At 64.2% G+C, this 25,668-nt stretch overlaps 2 protein-coding genes across 4 annotated transcripts; both read left to right on the forward strand.

The window, feature by feature from the left end:
* Window positions 1-525: 525 nt before the first annotated feature.
* PIK3R6 (phosphoinositide-3-kinase regulatory subunit 6) lies at window positions 526-23,347 on the forward strand. Of its 3 annotated transcripts, none has more exons than XM_038157444.1 (20): window positions 526-912; window positions 6,333-6,422; window positions 8,563-8,646; window positions 9,439-9,530; window positions 9,914-9,982; window positions 10,439-10,571; window positions 11,509-11,578; window positions 11,917-12,100; window positions 12,771-12,918; window positions 13,202-13,288; window positions 13,820-14,264; window positions 14,805-14,904; window positions 15,800-15,916; window positions 16,521-16,631; window positions 18,255-18,345; window positions 18,962-19,032; window positions 19,327-19,417; window positions 19,805-19,875; window positions 20,701-20,813; window positions 22,245-23,347. In XM_038157444.1, the coding sequence occupies exons 2-20, from the start codon at window positions 6,410-6,412 to the stop codon at window positions 22,399-22,401; spliced, it is 2,247 nt and encodes a 748-aa protein (XP_038013372.1). In that variant the 5' UTR covers window positions 526-912; window positions 6,333-6,409; the 3' UTR covers window positions 22,402-23,347. The 3 variants fall into 3 exon arrangements, with proteins under 3 accessions (XP_038013372.1, XP_038013373.1, XP_038013371.1); XM_038157443.1 differs by lacking the exon at window positions 526-912 and adding an exon at window positions 5,185-5,863; XM_038157445.1 differs by lacking the exon at window positions 6,333-6,422 and having other exon boundaries at window positions 527-912.
* MFSD6L (major facilitator superfamily domain containing 6 like) lies at window positions 23,347-24,976 on the forward strand. The gene is given in 4 exon segments (XM_038157446.1): window positions 23,347-24,281; window positions 24,284-24,413; window positions 24,415-24,559; window positions 24,561-24,976. Coding segments are annotated over 4 exon segments (828 nt in total). The 5' UTR covers window positions 23,347-24,097; the 3' UTR covers window positions 24,930-24,976.
* Window positions 24,977-25,668: the final 692 nt, after the last annotated feature.

A 25,668-nucleotide genomic window follows, 5' to 3' on the forward strand; every position in this document is an offset into this window, starting at 1 on the left:
TGGGCTGTCTCTGCCGTGGCCCCGCAGCCGTGTGCCAGCCCGGGACCGTGCCAGCCTGCAAACAGAGCCCGGGCTGCGGCCAGCGCCAGGGCACCGCCAGGGCACAGCCGCACCTGCGGCCCGGGTCCCAGCCCCGCTCTCCCGCCACCGAGTCACACTGCGGTGACAGTGACACCCTGCTGAGCACGGACGCGCTCCAGGCTCGGGCAGGCTGCTCCGGGAGCGCGTTCCAGAGGGGCTCTCCCTGCCCAGGCTGCGTCCCGAGCTGGCAGCGGGCAGGAGCTGCCGCGGCAGCCGCGGGGCTCTGAGCAAAAGCAGATGGGGGAGATGCTGCGGGCAGGAGGCGCTGCCAGCGGCACAAACACCGTGTCTGGAACGGCTGGGCGGCTGGAAAATGTCCTTGGAGGGACTCCCGGTGTCCCGGGGCGACGCTGTTTGTTGGGAGGTGTGAGCATCCAGGCTCCCTGCCCCGCTGGGCGGCAGCAGCGCGGGGACTGTCCCTGTCTGGGCCGGCTGGCAGCACAGCGGGGGCTGTGCCAGGGCCGGGGCCGGTGCCAGGGGCGGTGCCAGGCTCACAGACTCATCCCCGGGCAGCCCGACCTGCTTTGAGGGGACCGCACCCAGGGCAGGGCTGGGCCTCCTTGCCCGCCCGGGCAGCGAGCCGGCGCGGGGACAGCTCTGTCACCGCGGCAGCGCTCCGCGAAAGAGGAAGTTGGCTCGAAATAACTCGGCGCTTCCCCTTCTGCCCCGCACGCTTTGAAGCGGCTGCCGAGCCCGGAGCCGCCGCGGCTCCGCCGCCACCCGCGCCCCCCGCCCGATGTCCCCTGCGGGACCCCGCTGTGTCCCCCGCGCTGGCCGCGCCCTCGGCGGGGGCTGCGGCTCCCTGGGCGCCCCGAGCCCCGCCTGAGCAAGGTAAGAGCCCCGGAGGGCGCGGTGCCCCGGCTCCGGCCCTGGGGAATGCCGTGGCTCAGCCCCTGCCGTGCCCCCGCCGCTCTCGGGCTGCTCTGTCACTGCCCAGGGCTTTGTCTGGGGGCTGGCACCCAGCGCTGGATGCCAGGGCTGACAGAACCTGGAAGGTAAGGCTGGGGCAGAGCCGTTCCTTTTCTGGGGAAGGAACAGGGGAGGGAGCCGCGGGGTGCGGGAGATCAGGACAGTGCTGGGCCAGGAACAGGGGTGCCAGCTCCCCTGCCAGCCGGCGGCATCGTGCTGGGCACGGGGCTGCCCTGGAGCCTGTCCTCCAGGGGACAGCACCGCGGGGTCCTTGCTGCCCGGAGCGGACACCGGGCGGGTTTGCTCTGGTGTCGCTGCTCCGGCCCCGGGACAGCTCGGCCCGGCTCGGCTGGGTGAGTGAGCGAGCTCCGTGCCATGCCAGGGGCTGCCGCGGCACCAGCCCGCGCTGCTCAGCTTTGTTCTGTGCGGAACAACAGCTGCAAGGGACAGTCACCTGCCCGGTGCCACCCCCGGGCTCCCTGTGCCCGCTGCCCGTGCCCGGGGGGCTATGCTGCCCGTGTCGGCACGGCCGGGGGTGATGTCCGTGCCGGCACCGGCTGTGTGCGCTGTCCTGTGGCTGCCCGGCTGCCCTGGCCTTGGCCTCGGCTGTCCCCCGGGGCCCGAGCAGCGGTGACAGGGCGATCAAGAGCCGTGGCAGCGGCGATGAGGAGCAGAGAGCGCGGGCCCGTGCAGAAAGGAAGCAGAAATCTGCGTGCTCGGGGCCGAGCTGCGGGCAAACGCACGTGAGCCAGCTCTGCAGCAGGCAGGGCTCGCTCCTCCTGCCCTGAGAGCTCCCCTCGGCACCCCCGGGCTGCTCAGGGCCAGCTCCCCGTGGCCGCTGACCTGCTCGGGATGCTGCTCGCTCCCTCCGGGGCTCTGCAAGCAGGGGGCTGCTGCAGGGTCTGTGCTGGGCTGGGTGGGATTGAGGGGCAGGGTGGGATTGAGAGGCAGGGGGCTGCTGCAGGATCCATGCTGGGCTGGGTGTGATTGGGGAACAGGCTGCTGGAGCTCTTCAGGCCAGACTGGAGTTTTGGGGAGCTCACTGAAAGCAGAGGGGGCCGTTGGTGCCGTGCCCTGTAATTAAATCCCCTTTTTGACCTTGTTGTCCTGGTGCAACCCTAAACCCTCATCCCTTCCTTGCTGAGGGCCTCCCTGCCCGCAGCTGTCACATCACTGTGTCCCCACGGGGCCGAGAGAGCACCCCCAGCCCGGGCACACAGGGCTGGGTGCCACGCACAGCGTGCTGGGGTCACTCTGGTCACCCTCCTGTCACCCCCAGGGCTCCTCTGTGCCCTCCCCAGGTCCCCTCCTGTGGCCCCCTGAGCTGCCAGCAGGGGTGGGGAGTGGAGAGGATGGTGCTGTGACCCTGCAGAGCTGGACACTGGGACGGTGCACAGAGATGTGTGACAGTGCAGGGCGGTCCCGGTGACCGTGCTGGTGACAGTCCTGCCCAGGGGAGGGAATGCCCAGGGAATGGCTCTGGAGGGAGGCTGGGGGCAGCTGTGCCACCCCACGGCCCTCCCACCCCGGGAAAGCAGCCTGGCCCCTCCCGGGAGGGCCACATTTGGAAGTCTGAGCTCTCCCTGCTTTTATTCCCCCTCAGGTGGACAGGGCTCGCCTGGGCTGTTCGTGAGCACAGTGGCTTTCCAATCACACCTATTTTTTCCCTGTGATTGTTTTTCCGAAGTCGACTCCGGGGATGGAAAGAGATGCTAAATCTAAAAAGCTGCTGCTTCCGGAAAACTCTTTCCTTTCCTTAGGAAGAATGAAATGTGACGTTGGCAAGGAAGTCTCCAAACAGGCAGTGGTGTCCAGGAAGCTGCTGGACTTCCACAGCCCCAGCAAAGGCTGCGGCTGATCAGCACTCACTGCAGGGCCACTGAAGGAGTTTCATTCCTGAACTGGCCCCCAGAGCTGTCTGTGCTCCCCCCTCCACGGGCAGGACCCCCCTGGCAGGGCTGTGCCTTCCCCCAGCAGCCAGCAGGCAAAGGGAGCCCCAGCGAGGTGCTGGAAAGCCGAGTCTGGGCTCCAGAGTCTCTTGCTTGGCAGTGAGAGCCCGGAGAGCATCTGCTTTCAGCTCGGAGCTGGCTGGAAGCAGAGCCCTGCCAGGGCCGCAGTTAAATCTGGAAATGAGAGCAGGGGGCTCAGCTGGGCCCCGGCACGGGTGGCACTGCCAGCTCTCCTGCAGGTCTGTCCCCTCAGCAGCGTGCCCAAGGGGCGGGAAGGAGGCAGGGCGTCCTTCTGTGGGCTTTGAGGCTCACAGCCCAAGTTTTGCCCAGATTTTGTTTGAAAGGAGCCCTTGGAGCTGGGAGGGAGAGGAGCAGCCCTGCCCTGGCTGGTTGTCCGTGGTCCTCAGGGGAGCCTGGAGCTGCTGCAGGGCAGCCAGGAGGGCCGGAGGAGGGAGCTGCCTCTGTCCTGCTTCCCTGCTCCTGTGCAGCTGGGCTGGAGCTCGGTGTCCCGGGCAGAAGCAGAGCCCGCTGCAGACAGGCTTTGAGAGGAGGGGACACACAGGACACGGCACCTGCCTCTGCTGGGGTCCCCGCAGCCCCGGCGCTGAGCCTGTGAGGGCTGTGAGGGGTAAAGGGACTAGGGGTGCAGGGGTTAAGGGGTGTAGAGGTTAAGGGGTGTCAGGGATGCTGCTGGAGCTGTTTCTCAGCGTTCAGGAGCTGCCAGCTGCAGTTTGGGGCAGCCCAGAGGATGAAATGCCAGATCCCCAGCGCGGCTTGGGGAACACAGCCCTCCAGCTGCCACATCCCCCTCTGGCTCTACTCCACCCCATCCCACCCCATCCCACCCCATCCCCATCCCATCCCATCCCATCCCATCCCATCCCATCCCATCCCATCCCATCCCATCCCATCCCATCCCATCCCATCCCATCCCACCCCATCCCATCCCATCCCATCCCATCCCATCCCATCCCATCCCATCCCATCCCATCCCATCCCATCCCATCCCACCCCATCCCATCCCACCCCACCCCATCCCATCCCATCCCATCCCATCCCATCCCATCCCATCCCATCCCATCCCATCCCATCCCATCCCATCCCATCCCATCCCATCCCATCCCATCCCATCCCACCCTCCTTGATGGGATGGAGCTTCGGTGGGATGAGCAGGGGGAGGATGGAGAGGTGAGAGGAGGCAGAGGCTGGAGGATCCCGAAATGGGGCAGAGCTTCCCCTGGGACTGGATGGGCTGAGACAGAACACGGGAGCACACTGCTCTGCCCCGGGCCTGGGCTGCTCCCTGCAGAGGAGGGGCTCGGGAGGGCTTGTGGGGTGCTCAGCACCCCGTGCTCAGCCAGGTCCTGCTCTCGCTGTCTCCAGCACCTGCCGTTTGGAACAGAGGGTTCCCTTTAGCCCTGCAATTCCCTTTAACCCCTGAATTTACCTGCCAGGGTCCCGGGTCAGCTGCACTTTCACCACATTTTTAAGAACAGAGCCAGGTGTTCCCCAAAACTGCCCCAAACTCTTGGGGGAGGCAGCTTTGGGGTCATTTGGGGTTTTTGTTTTATGAATCTCAGAATTATTGGAGCCTGAAGGGAGAATTGTGACTTCTCTTCTTGCCCTTCCTCTTCCATTTTTCTCCCTGCAAAAGCAATAAAATCCAGCTGATGCCATGGGTATTTTGGGAATTGCAGAGAGGAAGCGGAGGTTTGCAGCTCTGCGCAGAAGTGGGATGAATGCAGAGAAGGCTCTGGTCTTGCTGAGCCTGCAGACAGCACAACCCCCAGCTCTGGGATGAGCTGTGCCTCGTGCCTGCTGCAGGGGAGGCGGGGGACCAGGGGGAGCACAGAGCCCTCCTGGTGTGGGCCAGGGAACCTCCCCAGCCCTCTGGGAGCAGGGAGGGCTCCCAGGGGAAGGGGCTGAGTCCAGCAGGGGCTGGGACCAGTGCAGGGTCCATCCCCAGAGATGGGGACAGCTCCCGTTCCTCGGGCCAGGGATCCTCTCAGGAGGGCTGTGGCAGACAGACAGGCTGGCTGGAGGGGGGCTCTGGTGCCCAGAGCCCTTCCTGTGGGCTGGCATCATCCCTGCCTGCCCTGCTGGGGCTGCCACGGGCACAGCAGGGCTGAGGGGCTGTGCCCTCACCCTGGGGAGCGCAGCAGGCAGAGAACATCCCAGGGAAAATAGGGGATTTCTGCTCCTTTGGGCTCCTGTGCTGGTTGGAATCATTCCCGTGAAAAGGGGGAATTTCTGCTCGTTGGGTTCCTGTGCTGGCCCTGGCCAAGGCGCAGCAGTGGCTGGAACTGGCAGGACCCTGCCTGACCCCCGTGCCCCTCAGAGCTGGCAGGACCCTGCCCGACCCCCGTGCCCCTCAGAGCTGGCAGGACCCTGCCCGACCCCCGTGCCCCTCAGAGCTGGCAGGACCCTGCCCGACCCCCGTGCCCCTCAGAGCCCGCTCCTGTGCGTGTCCTTTCGTCCTCCTCTCCCACAACACCTGCCTGCCCCCCTGGGCAGCGTGGCTGGTTCTGAGCCTGCTGGGGACCCCTTTTGTGTCTTTATGTTGGATTTTCCCGGGAGACCCAGGCCCAGGGAGCAGGCAGCGCGGTGCGGGCTCAGCCTCGGCCGCTCCCGGCTCCGGGGAGGAAGAGGAGCCAGCCTTTGGGAGCGGGCAGGTGCAGCGAGCAGCAGAGCTCCTCGGGCAGGCCGGGCTCGCTTGTTCTTTGCTAAATTTGGAAGCTGTGGCAGGCCGGCAGCGCCGCCCCCGCAGTGCCAGGAGGATGCGGATGTGGGAAGCCACCGACACCTTGGGCCGCGTTCAGCTGCCGCTTCCTCCGGCAGCGCCGCCGGGAGCCGGGCCGGGCCGGGGTCTCCCGAGCTCCGGGCAGCGCCCACCGGCAGCAGCGCCGGGACTGGCAGTGCCAGCGGTCCGAGCGGGGGCTCTGCCCCGGACACCGCCTGCGCTCCCCCGGGCTCTGCCCCTGCCCCAAACACCGCCTGCGCTCCCCCGGGCTCTGCCCCTGCCCCTGCCCCAAACACCGCCTGCGCTCCCCCGGGCTCTGCCCCAAACACCGCCTGCGCTCCCCCGGGCTCTGCCCCTGCCCCTGCCCCAAACACCGCCTGCGCTCCCCCGGGCTCTGCCCCTGCCCCAAACACCGCCTGCGTTCCCCCGGGCTCTCCCCCTGCCCCAAACACCGCCTGCGCTCCCCCGGGCTCTGCCCCAAACACCGCCTGCGCTCCCCCGGGCTCTCCCCCTGCCCCAAACGCCGCCTGCGCTCCCCCGGGCTCTGCCCCGGCCCCTCGGGGTCCCTCGGGGTGCCGGTGCCTCCGTGCTGCCCAGGTCCACCCCGAGCGGGCTCCGCAGCCCCCGAGCCGAACGTGTTCCGTTTCCTGCAGGGCCATGCCCCCGCGCCCTGAGCAGCCCCGCGCCCGCGCCCCGGCAGCGGCAGCGGCAGCGGCAGCCCCGCCCGGCCATGGAGAGCTCAGGTGGGTGATGCTGAGCCCGGGGCCGCGGGGGAGCCCCAGGACTACCCTCACCCACCCCTCGCACCCCCGCTTCTCTTCAAATTCCTGGGTGCTTCCCAAGGCGCTGCTGGAAGGTGGGAAGGGAGCACGGAGCAGTGCAGGGCAGCAAAGCTTTGCTGAGCCTGGGGCACTCACAGCTGACAAAACATTTGACTTTTAAAGCAGTTCATTTTATAGTAGTATATTTTATTTTTTATTTTATTTTTATTTAATTTTTTATTTTATAGTAGCATTATTTTTAATTAATTTTTATTTTATTATTATATTTTATTTTATTATTCTATACTAGTAGATTTTATTATTATTTATTATTTATTTTAATTTTATAGTAGTATTTTTAAAAATTTATAGTAGTATGTTTTAGTATTTTTTAAAATTTTATATTAGTATATTTTATTTCATTATTTTATATTAGTATATTTTATTGTTATTTATTATTTATTTAATTTTTATGGTAGTATATTTTAGTATTTTTAAATTTTATAGTAGTATATTTTAATTTTTAATTTTTATAGAAGTATATTTTATTTATTTTTTATTAGAATGTTTAATTTACTTATTTTAATTTTATAGTAGTATATTTTTACATTTTTTAATTGCATAGTAGTATATTTTATTATTATTATTATTTTCTGGTGTGTATTTCGGTCCATTTCCCGCATGTTTCATTTTCACGCTGTTTCAGAGGTGCTGCTGATCTCCCAGGGTCAGGATGTCAATGCTGAAAGGTTTCATTCCGTTTCCAAGCCGCTGCTCTTTGTCGCCGCGTTTATTTTTTGCTGTTTTTAGATCAAAGCGCCTCTTGTTTGTGCCGGGTCGAGCCCTTTGCTCTGCCCCGTGAGGGACCCTCGGCGCTGGGGCTGCTTTGATGAGGAGGAGAGGCCGGGATTGAGGGCAGGGCTCAGGAAAAGCCTCCCCTGGCGGTTACAAACACACACGGAGGAACAGAGCAGGAGAATTCAAACAGCCCTCCCTGGCAGGAGATTTCAAACAGCCCTCCCTGGCAGGAGATTTCAAACAGCCCTCCCTGGCAGGAGATTTCAAACAGCCCTCCCTGGCAGGAGATTTCAAACAGGCCTCCCTGGCAGAACTCCCGTGTGCCAAACCAATAAACAGGAGAGGGACCTGGGGGAGCTTCCCGAAATCCCTGGGAGGAAACCAGGGGGAGGGAAGAGGAGTTTCTGAGACACTGCTCCAAGGACCCTTCCAAATGGAGACAAACCCTCTCCTGAGGATGTTTTCGTGCCGAGGGTGTTTGTGCGGTGTTGCACACCCAGACCCCTCAGCAGGGCAGCTCTGCTGGCCCTGGCTCCGGGGCTCTTCCCTGACGCAGCTCCAGACCATTCCCGGTGTTACCAGAGCTGAGAGGCAGCAGTGCCCGGATCCAAACGGGCGTTTCTGAACAGTTCGCGCTCACCTTTGAGGCAAAAGTGAGAATTTGGCCAAATGTTTGGCTCTCCTTGCTTGGAGAGACGGCTGAGGGATCCCACACAGAGCCTGCAGGCATTTGGGATATCAGGCTCAGCGGCAGCCAGCCTGCCTGGGAAGCTGCAGGCTGGACCTGTGCTTGCTCACAGAAAGTGAGGAAAATCAGTTATTTCATTAAACCACGGGTCCGAGGCAGTGGCATCACCTTCAAGGTGGCACAATGGGGAGAAAGTTCAGCTTTTTGTTCCCTGCAGGCCAGTAAAGATGAGCATGCTGCCAGGAGAAGCTCTGGAAGGCAGGGAGCGAGGCAGGCTGGAGCCACCCGCTTCAGGCAGGCAGGACCTCCCAGGCTGGGGGGCACCTCTGGGGTTCTGTGTCACTCTGTGTCACTCTGTGTCACTCTTGTCACTCTGTGGCACTCTGTGCCACCTCCCAGCAGCCCTGGGCTCAGCTCTGCAGTTTGCATCGGGGCTCTGAGGGCTCTGAGGGCTCTGATGCCGTGGGGAGGGCTCTGTCCGGGCTGTCCCCCGCTGCTGTCCCCTGGCGCTGTCCCCCCGCTGCTGTCCCCCGCTGCTGTCCCCCCGCTGCTGTCCCCTGGTGCTGTCCCCCCGGCGCTGTCCCCCTGCTGTCCCCCGGCGCTGTCCCCCGGCTCAGGTGCCGCTGTCCCTTGCAGAGCTGGAGTCGGACATCCTGCGGCGGGTGCGGGCGCTGCTGCGGGAGCTGGACGGGCACCACCCCTCCTGCCAGAGCGACCGAGGTGAGGGACTGCCCCTGCCCGGGCCGCGGGCACCGCCTGCCCCGAGCCCCCAGCCCCGCTGCCAGCGGGACGCGGTGCTGTCCGCCCTCCCCAGCCCTCTCCGGGAGGGGCCAAATCCTTCATCAGCTGCATCCGTGCCCCAGCAGCGTCTGTCACCCTGGGGACACCCTGTGGGACCCCCCTGCACAGCCCCTGTCACCCTGTGTCACCCTGTGTGACTGTCACCGCTGCCCAGCCCGTGTCACCTTGCTGTCCCCTCCCTGTCCCTGGTTCCTGCGCTGGGCTGGGACACCCCCCGGCCCTGCCCCTGGCAGTCAGGAGGCTCCTCGGGGCTGGAGGATGGCACTCTTGCACCGGGAGCCCCGATGAACACGGGAAAGCCGATTCCACTGGGAGCGCGGGCCGTTCCGCTGCTCCTCAAACGCGGCCGTGCTGGAGCGAGCCGCGGCACCCTCGGGGCTGAGAGCCTTCTGGTCCCTGCTCCGAGGGGGAGCTGCTGGCACCAGCAGGACCCCAAATCCCGTGGGGCAGGTGGGCGAAGCAGCTGGGCGCAAACAGAGCGAGGAGGAGCGGGAACCGAAGCCCGCAAGCTCCTTTCCTCCAGAATCTCTGGCCAAGGCATTCCCAGGATCGGCCCCACCGGGGCAGGGCACAGGGGCGCAGCTGGGAGGCACCGGAGCCGGCTCAGCCCTCAGGGACGTCCCGGCGTGTCCCGGGGGTCTCTGCACTCCGTCCCCGGTCCCTGATGCCCCGGGAAAGCTCCCCCTGCCCTCCCCCGGTGTCCCTCCTCAGGAATGCTGCGGTGGACCCTGCACAAGAGAATCGAGCAGAGCCCCGGAACCGGCTGTGTCCTGGTCAGCATCCTGGTGAAGGAGCTGGAGAGGGTGAGTGCCCGCCCAAGGAGGGGACTGCCAGCCCAGGGAGGGGACAGTGCCACCCCAGGGAGGGGAGTGCCACCTCAGAGAGGGGACAGTGCCACCCCAGGGAGGGGAGTGCCACCCCAGGGAGGGGAGTGCCACCCCAGAGAGGAGACTGCCACCTCAGAGAAGGGAGAGCCACGTCAGGGAGGGGACAGTGCCACCCCAGGGAGGGGACTGCCACCCCAGGGAAGGGACAGTGCCACCCCAGGGAGGGGACAGTGCCACCCCAGAGAGCCTGGCCCACGCTGGGGGCTCTGGGGCTGCTCCTGCCCAGCTCTGGGGCTGCCCCTGCCCAGCCCAGCGTCCTGCCAGGACCTGACCGTGCCTGCCCTGCCTCTGTCCCACAGGCAGAGCGAGGGGACGTCCGGCACTACATCATCCCGCTGCTGCACACGCTGATGTACGCCCTGATCCAGGTGAGCTGGGCCTGGGAGAGGAGCCTGCACCTGGGCACACCGGCCTGGGCAGCACCCGGGGACACTGGGCACAGGAGAGGCCACCCGGAGCCGCTCAGAACCCTGAGCAGCCCCTCAGAGCCGGCAGAGCCTGGGACGGCCCCGGGCGGGCTCAGCTGGGCGTCTCCCACGGCCCTGTGGCACACAGGGTGCCAGGTCCTGCCAGCTGAGCGAGCCCTTCGCTGGAGACCTGGCAGGGCCTGCAGGAAGGCACAGCCTGGCAAAGCAAACGTGTGCCCAGGCTGCAGCGGGCATTGCTGGGGGCTCCCAAACCACCGCAGGGCCTGATTCTGCCCCGTGTTTTGCATTTAAACCCAGAGTGAATTCGGAGCCCTGAATCTGGTGCCCTCCCAGGCTGGGGGATGAACTGGGGCAGATTTAAGGGTCACTGGCTGTCACCTCCCTGTCCCCCTGCAGGCCCCCTGCATCCCTGACGAGCTCTGTGCCAGGGTTTATGACTTCTGCAAGAGGCTGCTGACCCTGCCCAAGCCCTTCTGCACCATCGGGCTGGACTATGCCAGCAGGCTGCAGCTGGAGAGGACAGCCCCAGGTGAGGGGGCTGCCAGGGCTGAGGGAAATCAGCTCTACAGCAGCCCCGGGGGCACGGAGTGTCAGTGGGGCTGCAGGGAACGGCCCGGGCAGGAAGCAAGCCCGAGGACACCTGGTTTCTTTTTCCTCTGTGTTCTTTTTCTCTGCTCTCATTAAAGTTCCTCCAGTTCAAGCTTTCTTTAATAGGAGCCCTTCAAACAATCCTGTAGAGCAGAGCAAGGTGCAGACCCCCTGTGAGGGGCAGGGGAAGCAGCAGAAACCTGCTGGGGAATTTTGGTGCCGTTCTGGGGAGCCTCAGCCCACCCCCAGCAGCCCAAGCACTCCTCCCCTGCCCTGCTTCGGCTGCAGCTCCAAGGGACCCCTTCCTCTGCCCTGAGCTTGGCTGCAGGAATGGCTCAGGGTGCGGAGAGGACAGCTCCAGCAGGGCTCAGAGGGCACAGAGGGCATCTCCAGCAGGGCTCAGAGGGCACAGAGGGCATCTCCAGCAGGGCTCCCCTCGGGGCAGCACGGGAGTGCCAGGGGGATGGAGCCTGAGCCAGGCCAGGGAGTGACCCTCAGCCCTGGGTAGGGCAGGACAGGGCAGAGCCTCTCTCCCGATCCAGAGATCCTGGCGCTCCTCAGATGTCCCCAAACACCCTTCCCACGTGGCCCTGGGGACAGAGCTCTTCCTCCCGCCTCCACGTCCGCTCCCAGTGCCCTCCACAAAGGAAGGGAAACACAGGAAACCATCCCGGAACAGACGGGGGTTTCTTTTTCTGGAGCCTGGCCTATCTTTGTCCTGGGCTGTTTTTAGCTCTGGCCCAGCTCGTGGCTGTTTAGGCTGAGCTCAGCGGGTGTTCCCCGCCCTGGCAGAGCCTCCTCGGGCTGTGGGGCTGGGAGCAGCCCCGGGTGCCCCGAGGGCTGCGCTGCTCCCACCGGGTGCGTTTGTCCCCTCGCAGGGACCCTGTACCAAAGGATGGTCATCTCCGAGCAGAGCCTGCCCAGCGCCCCCTTCCCCTTCCAGGAGAGGTGAGTGCTGCCCCTCGGGGGGGCTGCGCTGTCATTTCGGGGGCTCTCAGGGAATCCTGGCCTTTCCCAACACTCTTGGCTGGAACAGACAGAGTGGCCCTGAACCTCGTGACCTCGGGGACACCGCTGGGTGACCTCACTGGGGTTGCATAGGAGGGCACATTCTGCTGTGTCCCAAATATTTTGGGAGGCAGGGAGCTGCCCTCGGGGGGAGGCAGGGTGGAGAAGGGGAAGAGCAACAGCCACAATGGAAAAAGTGAGACGGGAGCTGCTCCTGCCAGCGCCGGGGTCTCTGATGTGAGTCCGCATCCCCCCTTTCCCCACCCTGCTGCCCCCAGGATCTTCATCTTTGCTGACCCCGAGCTGCTGCCCGAAGCCATCTGCAAGGCGCTGGCCACCGACACCGAGGCGGCGCAGGTGTCCCGGAGCCCGCGGGGCTGCATGAGCTGCGTGGTCACCCACGCCCTGCAGGCGGCCCTGGGTGACACCTGCGACACCCCCGGCCTCAGGGCGCAACTCCAGGTAACAGCTCCTCCTGCTTTCCCCTGCTCCTGCTGGGGCTGGACACCCCGGAGAAGCAAGAGGGGTTTGGGGCAGTGGAGAAAGGCCCAGCTCCCCTGAGCTGGTCTGCAGCCCCGGAGCTGGGCTGGGGCTGGACTCAGACACCCTTCCCATGGAAAGCAGAGGCTGCAGCAGAGCCAGGGGTGGAACCTCGCTCTGGGTGTTGGGTTTGCCCAGCAAAGCTGAGACAGAGCCTCTGTCAGCTCCTCCAGGAGCCCCTGGGCGCTGCAGGAGCCTCTCAGGGGAAAGGTTTCAGTTGGTTTTCTCCAAACCCTCCTGGTTTGTCACTGTGGGGCCACAGTGGCACCAATGGCGGCCTCAGAAACTTTGCAGGGGCTCTCAGCGCTTTCCGCTCCGAGGCCACCTTCGTGTGCCTGCTGTCCCCATGTCCCGAGAGTCACCCGAGTGCCAGCAGCGCTGAGGATGCCCCAGGGGCACGGTGCCCTTCAGCTGCAAAGCTGCCACCAAAGGAGCCGCAAGCAGCCAGCGCAGGCAGCGTCTCTGCTGGGCACAGGAGGACGTTCGTGTCCCCCAGCAGGCAATTTCTGCAGGACTCATTTGCTCTCCGTGCCCCGCCCGCTGCCCGCGGATCGCCCCCGTTTCCAGGCGCTGACAGCCCCTGTCCCGACAGGCCCTGCCCCCGGGGGACGTGGAGCACTGGTTCCAGCAGGTGGTGGCGGCCGTGGAGGGCGCGGGCAGCGAGGGGGGCTCGGGCCGGGGCCAGCACACAGCGCGGCTGGAGAGGATCTACCACGGCCTCCTGGGCTCCGTGCCCGCAGGTGAGCCCAGGCTGGCACCCCACGGGGACAGGGAGCCCTCGTGTCCCCACTGTGTCCCTCCATCGCTCCTGCCTGTGCCCCGGCCTCCCCCTTTCAGTTCTCCCTCCCAGCGGCGGTGCAGACACTTGGTGGTGGCTCGCTCGGTGAGAGCAGGGGCCGCACAGCCTCGCATCTGGCCAGGAACTCTGGGCTGGGAGAGCCCCAGGGCTGCCCCAGGCAGTGCTCGGTGCTGGGGCTCGTGCTCCTGGGTGGGGAAATGCTCCCAGCATCCCTGTTTTCCCAGGGAATGCTCCCCAGGAAGGGCTGCAGGGGACCCCTCTGCCCAACCCCAGCATCAGCTTCCACCTGTGGACAGAAGATGAGCAGCTCTGTGAGTGCCCCGGGGCTGGGGGTGCTGGCTGGGCTCTGAGCCTGGGGGTCCTGTCCCAGAGGGGTCCCTCAGCCCTGCCCCTTGGGCAGAGTTTGGGCACTGTCCCAAGCCAAGCTCGTGGAGATCGGTGCTGCCTGCCCCAGGCCTCCTTCAGGGTGTGGAGGGGGAAGGAGCTGGGGCTGCAGCAGGGCGTGCCCAGAGTACCTGGCTCTGCCGTGGGTGCCCCTGGAGCCCTGGCAGTGTCCAAAGCCAGGCTGCACGGAGCTGTGAGCAGCCCTGCTCCGGTGGAAGGTGTCCCTGCCATGGCAGGGTGTGGGAATGGGGATGATCCGCAGGGTCCCCTCCAACCCGAGCCACTCCGGGGTCCTGGGACTGGAGCGGCGCCGGGCTCTCTCAGCGGGAAGCGGGGCTGAGGACTGGCTGCCCTCGGAGCCCTCAGCTCTGCGGGTTCCCGGGGAGGAGGGAGCCGGGGCGGGAGCGGGCCGAGCCCGCCTGTGCCCCTCTCCCCGCTCAGGCGCTCCGTGCCCGCAGGGAAGGAGCTGGTGCTGTTCCTGCGCCCGCTGTCGCAGAGCTGCGAGCCCGAGTGCCTGGGGCAGGAGCTGGAGCCCGTGGAGATGCCGGACGTGCTCCCGGGCTGCGGCTGCTGCGGCCAGAGCCGCTTCTCCGTGCTGTCCACCGACAGCGGCATCGAGCGGGACCTGCCCGCGCCGGAGGAGCCGTGCGCGCCCTGCGCCGAGCGCTCCCGGCTGCACAGGAAGGGCGGCATCAAGAAAAAGCCGTCCCCGCTGGACGGCGCGGCCTTCCTGCAGGCCGGCAGCGCTGTGCCCGGCGGGAAGCCCCCCGGGAAGCCCCCCGGGAGCGCGGGGATGCCCCCCGAGCCCGCGGGCCCGCTCCAGAGGCTGCGCACCGCCCGCGTGCTGCTGCTGGGGGACGATCGCGTCCTGGGCCGCCTGGCACGGGCCTTCCACTCCCTCAGGTACCCGCGGCCAGCCGGGCTCGGGGGCACGGCAGCACCGGCCCCGCAGGCTGCGGGAGCAGCCAGGGCGGCTGGGGGCGGGCCGGGGCTCCGCGGGGCCCGGGGCGGGCTGGGGTCCCGAGCTCGGCTCCCAAACGCACCCGAGTGTCACTGGCGGCTCTGTGGCCCGAGAGATGCACGCAGCCGGTGCTCGGCCCTGTCCGGGGGCTCGGGTACACGAACAACAAACGAGGCGACGGGAAAAACCCTACAGAGAAGCTGTTTCCCAGCTGGCTGTCCCCAGCTGCTTCCCCCGGGTGGGTGACACTGTGGGCAGCCTGGGGGCAGCGCTGGGTGCGCAGGGACACCAGGCCCTGAGAAAAACCTCCCCGAGGCTCCCCACCACCTCCCCTTGCTTGATTTGGGAGCCCAGGGCGCATCGTGGGAACGGAGGCAGCGAGGGGGGCCCGTGGCAGAGCAGCCGCAGTGTCCAGCCGTGCCCAGCCTGCCCGGGAGCCACCCTCTGCCCCTTCCCTCGGGACATCTCCGCTCGCCTTTCAGGAAACGGGAAGCCCGGCGAGCGTTCCTGACGCCCAGGCTGGACCTGCAGTTCTACCACATCCCCGTGGTGCCGGGGCAGCCCCAGCCCTCCGCTGCCGCCGTGAGTGCCGGGGAGAGCCGGGGATCGGGAATTCCTGCCTGTCCAGGGGATGGGAGCTTGGGGAGAGCAGGGGATCGGGAATTCCCGCCCGTACGAGGGATGGGAGCTTGGGGAAAGCAGGGAATCAGAAATTCCTGCCTGTCCAGGGGATGGGAGCTTGGGGATCAGGAATTCCCGCCTGTCCAGGAGATGGGAGCTTGGGGAGAGCCAGCAATCAGGAATTCCCGGCCCTGGCCCCAGAGCAGGGAGGGTGGGAGCCAACACGGAGCTGCTGGGCGCAGTTTGGGGTCACAGCCCCTTCAGCTCTGCTTCCTGGCCTGAGCTGCAGAGGGATCCCTGAGGTTTGGCCGAGGACGGCTGCTTTTCCCACCCCCGAATGCGGAGGGGAGGCAGCTGCTGCTCACTGAGGGCTTTGCCTCCTTGGCCATGGCCCCGGGTTTAGGTCTCTGAGTCTCTCCTTGTGGTTTATGTCAGGCACATCCCTTGCCCTTGGGCAGAGGTAAAGAAACAATTGCATTTAGGGTATTTTAAGCTGGTCCAGCGCTGCTGTGACCCCTGACAAGCAGGCTGTTAAAAACCAGAATTCCTTCTTTTCACTCCTCAGGGAAGTTTTGTGCTGGAGCGCTTGCTAAATGAGTCTGAGCAGGGAAAGGGAAGGGATGGGGAATGTCACAGCTCTCTACCTCCTCATGGCTCCTGATGTGCTGAGCCCCCTGCTCCTCCTTGGCAGCAGGAAGCTTCCCGGGAGTGTGAGCCACGTCCCACAGGAGCTGGGTTTAGGGCTGGAAGTGCTGGGAGGGGCTCTCCAGAACCTTCTCCTCAGGTTCTGCTCAGTACAAGCCCAGGAAAAGCCAGCAGCCCCCAGGCTGTGGCTCTGAGCTGTGTTTCCCTGCAGGAGCACGCTGGCCCCGAGGAGCTGTGCGAGGTGGCCAGGTACCTGGGCAGGGCTGACCCCTGGTACGAGAGCAACATCAACACCCTGTGCCACATGATCCCCAAGCTGGCCACCATGGTACGAGGAAAACCTTCCCGTGTCCCTGGGGAAACACCTGCAGCCCCTGAGGAGGGCACTGAGCCCTGCGGGGCTCTCCATCCCCAGAGAGATTTCCCCTCCAAACCCTCCCCCGACAGAGATTTCCCCTCCAAACCCTCCCCAGGCCCTGCAGGGCTCTCCAAACCCTCCCCAGGCCCTGCAGGGCTCTCCAGCCCAGGCAGAGATTTCCCCTCCAAACCCTCCCCAGGCCCTGCAGGGCTCTCCAGCCCAGGCAGAGATTTCCCCTCCAAACCCTCCCCAGGAGGTGTCCGTGTCTGACACTGCTCCAGCCCACAAGAGCCATTTGCTGTGCTGGGTTTTTTTGACCAGGGGACAGGAAATGGCAGATTTCAAGACAGAAACCTTCTGCTGAAATCCCCCCAGCTGTCATTTCCCGGCAGCTGGAGCCACCGCTGCCAGCCCACACAGAAAGGGCTGCGGGTGGGCGCAGCTCCCGCTCCCTGTGAGCGGCGGGGCCAGAGCGCAGCTCATCCCTCACCCGGCGTCCAGGAAGGCGTGAGACCTTGTGGCAGGGTTTTTGAGAAGTGACGGGGGCTGAGCCAGCCTGTGGTTTGCCCCCCAGCCGTCGTCGCCCAGCAGGGCCCTGGTGACCGACCCGTTCCTCACCGACGTCATCGCCTACTACGCCCGCATGGGCACCCAGCCCGTCTGCTTCCAGGTGCACTCTGTCAAGGTGGGTGGCACGGCTGGCACGGCCCCGGGCCCCCAGCAGCCCTGCAGGGGCTGGCAGAGCTGGGCAGAGCCAGCGGGGTTGGGGCTCCCAGCAGATCCCAGCCTGCATTCCCATTTCCCCAGCCCATCCCTCCCTGCCAGCTCCTGCAGCTGGAGCCAGTGTCCCTGGCAGGGCCGTTTGGGAATCCCGGCTCAGCAGAGGGAGCCTCGGAATCCCCCACAGGGTCAGGGATGTCCCGCTCTGCCGGGCTCGGGGTGCTCAGGATCCCTGAACCCCTCCTGCTGTAGGTGCTGGGCTCTGCAGGGCTCTGCTGAGCAGTTTGCCCCAGCTCCCCGTGCCTGCAGGGGTGAGCAGGGCTCTGCTGAGCAGTTTGCCCCAGCTCCCCGTGCCCGCAGGGGCTTTGTGGGGCTCTGCTGAGCAGTTTGCCCCAGCTCCCCGTGCCCGCAGGGGCTCTGTGGGGCTCTGCTGAGCAGTTTGCCCCAGCTCCCCGTGCCCGCAGGGGCTTTGTGGGGCTCTGCTGAGCAGTTTGCCCCAGCTCCCCGTGCCCGCAGGGGCTCTGCAGGGCTCTGCTGAGCAGTTTGCCCCAGCTCCCCGTGCCTGCAGGGGCTCTGCAGGGCTCTGCTGAGCAGTTTGCCCCAGCTCCCCGTGCCTGCAGGGGTGAGCAGGGCTCTGCTGAGCAGTTTGCCCCAGCTCCCCGTGCCTGCAGGGGCTCTGTGGGGCTCTGCTGAGCAGTTTGCCCCAGCTCCCCGTGCCTGCAGGGGCTCTGCAGGGCTTCCTGCAGCACCTTTGATTGATTTCCTGCCAGCTTTGCTCTCGGGTGCTATCAAAGCGAGGCCTGGCATTTGATAGGAGAGCAAAGAAGGGCTAAATTGGGGCGTACGACATTAACCCTTCCCTCCCTGCTCCTCTGGCAGCCCCGGCAGCCCCTCCAGGGGCTGGCTGTGGGGCCATGAGTGGCTGGGACAGGGTCTCCAGGACCTGCTCTGCACATCTTGCCCAGGACAGGCCCGTGAAAAGGGAACAATCCCTGGGGCTGGGCTGAGCTGCCCATCGAGGGTGGGTTAAAGAGAAGCTCAAGTGTCCCCTGAAGCCCAGCAGCAGCTCGGCCTGGGCTGGGGAAGCGCTCCTGGGGATGTGGGAGTGACTCATCCCTGAGGGCACAGTGACATCCAGCGGCAGGGATGGCTGCCGTGGCTCGGCTGGCCAGGTCCCCGCGCTCCTGGCGAGGCCCGCCACCCTCCTGGAGCTCAGGAAACGGAGCCAGGGCAGCTGCCCCACCCCACAGGAGCCCCGAGGGCCATGGTCAGCCCCAGCTGCCCCGTGGCTGCTCTGGAGAAGCTGCCCAGGCTACAAGCCTGGTGTGACACCTCAGGGCGACAGAGGAGACGTCCTCAGGGCTGTTCCTCCCAGGGATGATCCTCCCAGGGATGATCCTCCCAGGGCTGTTCCTCCCAGGGATGTGTCTCTCAGGGATGTTCCTGTCAGGAATATTCCTCCCAGGGTTGTTCCTCTCAGGGCTGTTCCTCTCAGGGCTGCTCCTCTCAGGGCTGTGTCTCCCAGGGCTGTTCCTCTCAGGGTGTTCCTCTCAGGGCTGTTCCTTTCAGGGCTGTTCCTCTCTTTCAGGTCCTGTTCCAGGACCCAGCACAGGACCCAGCTGAGGACGTGTTCCTGACGGAGCTGCTGACCCAGGTGCAGGACAGCCCCTCGCACAGAGGTGTGTGTGTGTCCCCAGCCCCAGCCCGGGCAGGGCTCCTGCCATCCCCAGGTCCCACCCCTCAGCCTGCAGAGCTCCATGGACAATATTCCTTGTTCCTGGCACGACTCCCCTGCCCCTGGCCACCTCCCTCCCTCCTCTCCCAGGAGATGAGGCTGATGCAAGCCCCGGTGGCTCTGGCTCAGCCAGGGGCTGTGGTCAGCGCCTGTGGTCGCTCCAGGACGCTCGGGGGCTGGACCTGACCCTGATGTAGCTGAGGAATCAAGCTGGGCTTCCCAGCCAGATGTTTTCCTGTTAGAAATCCAGTTTCCTCGAGCTGCCAGGGATGGAACAGGAGGGCTTGGAGGCTGTTCCAGCAGTGCCACCCTGCTCCTCCGTCAGTGCACTGGGTGCCCAGGCCAGTGGGGATTTGTCGCTGAGGCTGGCACAGAGCCTGCAGCGAGTCTGTCCCACTGGCACAGAGCCTCAGCTGCCAAGAGAGGGACAGAAGGGACAAAGTGTGACAGGAGGCCGCGGTGGGACCCTGCGGGGGCTCAGCCCGAGGGGGGATCCCTCTCTGCTGAGCACAGACGGCTGGGACGAGGGAGAGTCAACCCTCCCGCTTCCCTCCTGGCAGAGCCGAGCACGACCAAGAGGAAAAGCACCCTGGACGGGCCTGGCATGGATCTGACAGTGACCTGCAGGAGGGTGAGTGGGGCTCCTGCACCCCGGCCTCTGCTCCAGCAGGGCACAGATCTCCTGAAAGGGGACAGACCCTTCTCTTTCCGCTGGAATGCTGGCCAGCAGGGACAGAGGGGCTGTGCTGAACCTGTTAGCTCCCCTGGGCTGGTGGCAAGCTGTGCCCAGTGCTGCCAGGGCACTCCAGGGCACTGCCAGGGCATTCCAGGGCACTGCCAGGGCATTCCCAGGGCATTCCAGGGCACTGTCAGAACATTCCCAGGGCCCTCCAGGGCACTCCAGCACTCTGCCCCTTGCCCACAGGTTGTGCTCAGCGAGCGGCAGAAGGAGCTGGCGCTGTCGCTGCGCTCCACGGGCCTGCTGATGAAAGCCATCCCTGCCGAGGAGGCTCGAGGTGGGTTCTCCCTGCTCCCCGGGGTTTCTGGTGCCAGTGCAGTAAATCTGCCCACGGCCCTTGGTGCCAGCTGTGCCTGGGCTCTGGGGGTGGAACCAGTGACAGGAATATTGGTGTTCCCATGGTCCGGTTGGGGTTTTCTCAGGAATGACTGAGGCTCAGACAGGATTTCAGCATCTCCCCTCTGCTCCAGCCTTCCTCTTCCAGCTGCCCCTTAGCACAGCCCCTGAGCTTTCCACCCCGGGCACGATCCCACACGACTCCCGTGCCCTTGGGGCCTGCTGGAGCCCCAGCAGCGTGTCCACAGTCAGTGCACCCAAACGTGGGGGGAGAGAGCTGAGCTGAGGCTGTGCCACGGCCCAGACCAAGCCTCTGCTTCTGTCCCAGACCTGGGCTGCCTGACTGTGACCATCACCGAAATCGTCAGGACCAGCAACTTGGCGGGACGCTCGTTCTCAGTGAGTACCCCTGGGATCCTCGGATCCCTTCGGCAGCAGGGAAAGGGGAGCCCTGCGGGGAGGAGAGGCCTCTGGGGCCACCCCGGGATTGTTTTCTGTGGGAAAGTCTGGATGTTTGAGCCACAGCCCCAGACACCTGGGTGCCATCCCTGCTGGTCACTGCCCTCCCTGCTGGTCACTGCCCTCCCTGCTGGTCACTGCCACCCCTGCTGGTCACTCTCATCCCTGCTGGTCACTGCTCTCCCTGCTGGTCTGTGCCCTCCCTGCTGGTCAGTGCCCTCCCTGCTGGTCACTGCTGTCCCTGCTGGTCACTGCTGTCCCTGCTGGTCACTGCTCTCCCTGCTGGTCACTCTCATCCCTGCTGGTCTGTGCCCTCCCTGCTGGTCAGTGCCCTCCCTGCTGGTCACTGCTCTCCCTGCTGGTCACTGCCACCCCTGCTGGTCACTCTCATCCCTGCTGGTCACTGCTGTCCCTGCTGGTCAGTGCCATCCCTGCTGGTCACTGCTGTCCCTGCTGGTCACTGCTGTCCCTGCTGGTCAGTGCCATCCCTGCTGGTCACTCTCATCCCTGCTGGTCACTGCTGTCCCTGCTGGTCAGTGCCATCCCTGCTGGTCACTCTCATCCCTGCTGGTCACTGCCGTCCCTGCTGGTCAGTGCCCTCCCTGCTGGTCAGTGCCAGGTTCTGAATACAGAGAAAGCATTTGCTTTGTGTCACATCTGAGGTTAAAACAGAGAACTGTCATTTTCTGTCCCTGTCACACCCAGCACGCAGCCCAGGGAGGGGAGGAGCCCCCTCAGCAGGCTGTCCCCCCTCTCCCCATCCAGGCTGTGGCAAACAGGTTCAGAACACGCAGCATCAAGGTCAGGAGCCCAGAGCAGAGACCCTTCACGGTGCAGCTGGACAAGGACAGCAGGAGAACCTACAGGGACGTGATCGGGTGAGACGCCCGGGGTGCCAGCTCTGCACATCCCCCTGCCTGCCCTCCTGTCAGGGAGCCCTGATCCTCACCCCTGACAGAGCCCCACGCCCTTCTCCAGGGACAGCACACCACACTGGGGCTCTCCTACATTTGTGTTTGGGGAGGTGGTGTGAGGAATGGAATGGTTCTTTGCACAAAAGGTGCTGTCGTTGAGGCAGGAGGAAAGCGGGCACCTCCAGGGGCAAGGAGAGCTGAGATCCCCCAGTGATGAATGGTGCCAGGGTGCTGAGATCCCCCAGTGATGAATGGTGCCAGGGTGCTGAGATCTCCCTGCAGTGATGAACTGTTCCAGGGTGCTGAGATCTTCCTGCAGTGATGAATGGTGCCAGGGTGCTGAGATCCCCCAGTGATGAATGGTGCCAGGGTGCTGAGATCCCCCAGTGATGAATGGTGCCAGGGTGCTGAGATCTCCCCAGTGATGAATGGTGCCAGGGTGCTGAGATCCCCCCAGTGATGAATGGTGCCAGGGTGCTGAGATCTCCCTGCAGTGATGAATGGTGCCAGGGTGCTGAGATCCCCCGAGTGATGAATGGTGCCAGGGTGCTGAGATCCCCCAGTGATGAATGGTGCCAGGGTGCTGAGATCCCCCAGTGATGAATGGTGCCAGGGTGCTGAGATCCCCCAGTGATGAATGGTGCCAGGGTGCTGAGATCTCCCCAGTGATGAACTGTTCCAGGGTGCTGAGATCTCCCTGCAGTGATGAATGGTGCCAGGGTGCTGAGATCTCCCTGCAGTGATGAATGGTGCCAGGGTGCTGAGATCTCCCTGCAGTGATGAATGGTGCCAGGGTGCTGAGATCTCCCTGCAGTGATGAACTGTTCCAGGGTGCTGAGATCCCCCGAGTGATGAATGGTGCCAGGGTGCTGAGATCTCCTGAGTGATGAATGGTGCCAGGGTGCTGAGATCCCCCAGTGATGAACTGTGCCAGGGTGCTGAGATCCCCCAGTGATGAATGGTGCCAGGGTGCTGAGATCTCCCCAGTGATGAACTGTTCCAGGGTGCTGATGCTCCCTGCAGTGACTGCATCCCTCCCCCGGCTCTCCAGCAGCTGCAGGGCAGGGAGAGGACCCAGCCCGTGGACAGGGCCAGGGTTAATGTGCCTGGAGAGCTGCAGGGACACGGGATGTGCTGACGGCTCAAGGTCCAGCCACCCAAACTGTGAATTCCCGGGTCACACTGAGCCAGGCTCAGGACCTCGGGTGTGGTCAAACACTGGCACGCAGCAGCAGCAGCAGCAGCTCATCTCTGCAGCCAAACCCAGCTGCAGAAAGCATAAATGCAGCTGGCCTGGCAGCGGGAGAGCCCTGCCCCAGAGGCAGGGGGAGAGCCGGGGTTTGCTGGGCGATCACACTGGAACATGCCGCAGCAAATTGCTCTGTGCCCTTCCAGCCTGGAGGTGTCTCCCTGCCTCGAGCCCAGCTACTGCCTGCAGAAGACGAGGACCACGAAATTCAGCCCTCAGGAAACAGAAGACGTGGGGCTCGTGAAATTCCTGCCCAGGTCTCTGCTGCTGCCCATCAACACTTTTGCAGGAGTCATCCCGTGAAGGAGACGGGAGAAGGAGCTGTGAGAAGGAGCTGTGAGCTCTGGGGCCAGCACAGAGCACGCGGGGGAAGAAAGCACACTAAAAGCCACCAGTGGTGACTTCACACGGCAACGGTGTGAGGAGCTGCCCCAGGAGAGGGGGCTTGGAGGACACAGCCATGTCCTGCTGTGGCAGTGTGACAATGGCCCCACGCCCCTGCCAAGGGCACAGCCCTGCCCTGCTGTGGCAGTGTGACAATGGCCCCACGCCCCTGCCAAGGGCACGGCCACACTGCAGGACCGAGCTTTCACCTTTTGCACGAGTCGGGGAGAAGCTCTGAGCTCTCCATTCAGGAGGAGGGAGGAGGATCCGTGGGAGGTGGCGCTGCCTGTCCTGGCGAGCCCAGCGCAGCCGGCAGCAGCAGGGGCTCTTTGGGGACGTCTCGCAGCCCAGCAGGGCCAGGTTTTCACCTCACAGGCCAAACGCTGTCGGTGCTCCCCTGTGCCAGACTCGGGCAGCAAACACTGTGTCCCTGAAGGAAGCTGGGGGGGACAGGAGCTCTTGGCACCTCAGGAAACCCCTGCGGGAGCAGCTGTTGCTGTTGGGACCGTGTGGGCTTTAAGGGGTGACCCCTCTGCACCCCTCTGCCTCTTCGGGGCGTCCCTCTGGGGTTTGCACGCACAAAGCAAAGGCTCAAAAAGCCAAAAGGCTTGGAGCTGGGCTGGGGTGTGGGCTGGTGTCCAGAGCTTGCTCTGTACAGCTGTAAATCGTGTAGATGGATGATAAATTATTTGTATAGGTGTCACAGATGACTTGTACCGGAGGGCGCAATCCTTTCAGTGCCGACTGAAAGAAATTAAGACAAAGCCAAGCTGAAGCTGCCAGCCGGTGGTTGTTGTCTGTTTGCACGGCTGGGATGCTCAGGAGCTCCACCCGAACGTCAGGTTCAGCTCTTCCCTGAGCCCTGAACACTGCCCAGAGAGGGTTTGGAGGTGCCTCACTGGGGATATTCCACACCCACCCGGACGCAGTCCCGTTCCAGGCGGCTCCCGTTGGCATTCCCCACGGCCCGGCGGGCCGGGATGAGGGCGAGCCCCGGCAGGGCCCCTCCGAGCCCGGTGGAACCGCAGCCGCCGCTCCACGGTTTGTGCTCGGGCCAGAGGGGCGCTGCGGCCGCTTCCCTTCCAGCCCGAGCATCCCGGGATCCTGCGGGAGGGGACGCACCGGGCCACGCCCGTGCCGGTGCTGGGCCACTCCTGTGTCAGCACGGGCCATCCCCGTGCCAGTGCCAGGCCATTCCCGTGCCAGGCCATTCTGGTGTTGGTATTGGGCCATTCCGGTGTCGGTACCAGGCCATTCCCATGAGGTGCTGGGCCATTCTGGCACCGGGCCATCCCAGTGTCGGTCCTGGACCATCCCTGTGCCAGTGCCAGGCCATTCCGGTGCTGGTCCTGGGCCATTCCCATGCCGGTCCCGGGCCATTCCCGTGCCAGTGCCGGTCCGTTCTGGTCTTGGGCCATTCCCGGCCCGGCCTGCAGACTGCTCTGTGCCCCCACCAGTCCCAGGGCGGGGCAGGTGCGGCCAGGCCAGGGTTGCACCCAGGCTCAGGCTTCTGAAAACCACAAAGCGCAGGGCTCCAGGCACACTGCAGCTGCAAAAGGCATCCCAAGGGGAACACAAAACTGCCACAACGTGCCTTCCTCCGCAGCGGAGTGCCATGGAAGGTGATCCAAAGGGAGAATTCTCCTTGGATGGTCCCTCTGGCTGGACGGTGAAAGGCATCAATCAGCAGACACAGGAACCAGGAGGGCTGGCATCCTACTGCCCTGCCTTCCCTGGGCTCCAGGAGGAAACTCCGGGCTTTGCCGCCACTGATCCTGCTGACAGTGCTGAGGAAAGCCTAGATGCACTGAGAGTAATGAGCCAGCTCTGCTTAAAGCAGCTCTTCCTGCCGTTGGAGATGCCTTCATGTCTGAAAGCCTCTCAGACTCTCGAGATGTCAACTTGGCAGCATCGCAGAGCATCTCACAGGACAGAGTACCAGGTTTTTCTCATGGTCCTGGGCGCTCTGGTGCTTTGGGAGCTGTGGGCCGCTTCCCTGGAATGCACCATGGATGAGAGTGTCCATGAGTGCCTGGACTTTGTGGACGCCACGGCGAGCTACGGGCGGCCGTGGCTGCGGGGCTCCGTGGCCGTGCACTGGATCGCCTGGGTCGCTCCCTCGGCAGCTCCATCCCCGCCTCGCCGTGCACATCCACGCTGTCCTGCTGATGCCCTCCCCGATGGTCAGCGTCTTCCCTCCCGGCCACGCTCCCGGGCTGGCCAAGGCGCTGTCCCCGCTGCGGGGGCGCGGCCGGGCGCTGCTCCTCGTGGCCGCTGCTGGCCACAGCTTCCTCCTGCGGCAGCAGCAGGAGCGGGGCAGCAGCGAGCTCCTCGGGGGGCTCTGGGCGGCCCTGGGGCCGCTGGCAGAGCTGCCTTCACCCGTTCAGGGTGCAGAGCCCTTCCAGCGTGGCTGTGAACTCCCTGCACTTCATGAGGGATGTGAATAAAAACCTGGCTCGTTTGCAAGAGGTTTTTCCACAGACCCTCTGCCGTGCGGTGCTTTGTGATTTCTCCTGCGTGGGCTCCTGCTCGGAATCTGCCGGGAGAACCCTCCAGGTGTGCCCCGAGCCCCCGCTGGCCCAGCCCGCCTGGGCTCTTCCCGGAGCTGATTTCAGGTGTCCCTGGCATTCCAGGGGGCAGGAAGCAGCCTGGCCTCCCGAGTGGAGTCACGGCTGCGGGTTGGGAGTTTCCAGGGGGCGGGATGGGATATCTGCCCTGGCTCAGCCGGGTCCTGAGCAGGGCTCCTCCAGCTGCTGAAGCAGCCAGGCAGGGACAGCCACAACCCCAGAAAGAGAAGGGGAATTCATGTCCCTTATTAACCCTAACACAGCAACACCTGGGCACAGGTGCACGAGCAGAGAGCAGCACTCGGTCCATGCCAGAGGATCTCCTTCTCACTGGGTTATCCCAGGTTATTCCCAGATGGAAGTCACTGGTTTCCAGCCTTCCTCTTTTAACCCATTAAAAAACTCAAACCTCCTCACCTGCCCTGCCTTCGCCTCCAAGGCAGATTTCAGCCCCTCTCCAGGAGGAAAGTTCTGCTCCTCAATGGAAAATTGGTGGTCTGGTGTCATCAAGAGGTCTTAAATGGGATTTAAATGAGCCCTGGAGTCCCTTCAGCCGCAGCAAAGGCTGCTGTCCTTGGTCAGGGAGCCGCATCCTTCCTGCGCGCGGGGATGGATTTCA

This window comes from Motacilla alba, chromosome 18, assembly GCF_015832195.1.
Source record: "Motacilla alba alba isolate MOTALB_02 chromosome 18, Motacilla_alba_V1.0_pri, whole genome shotgun sequence".
In the NCBI taxonomy this organism is placed as follows: domain Eukaryota; kingdom Metazoa; phylum Chordata; class Aves; order Passeriformes; family Motacillidae; genus Motacilla; species Motacilla alba.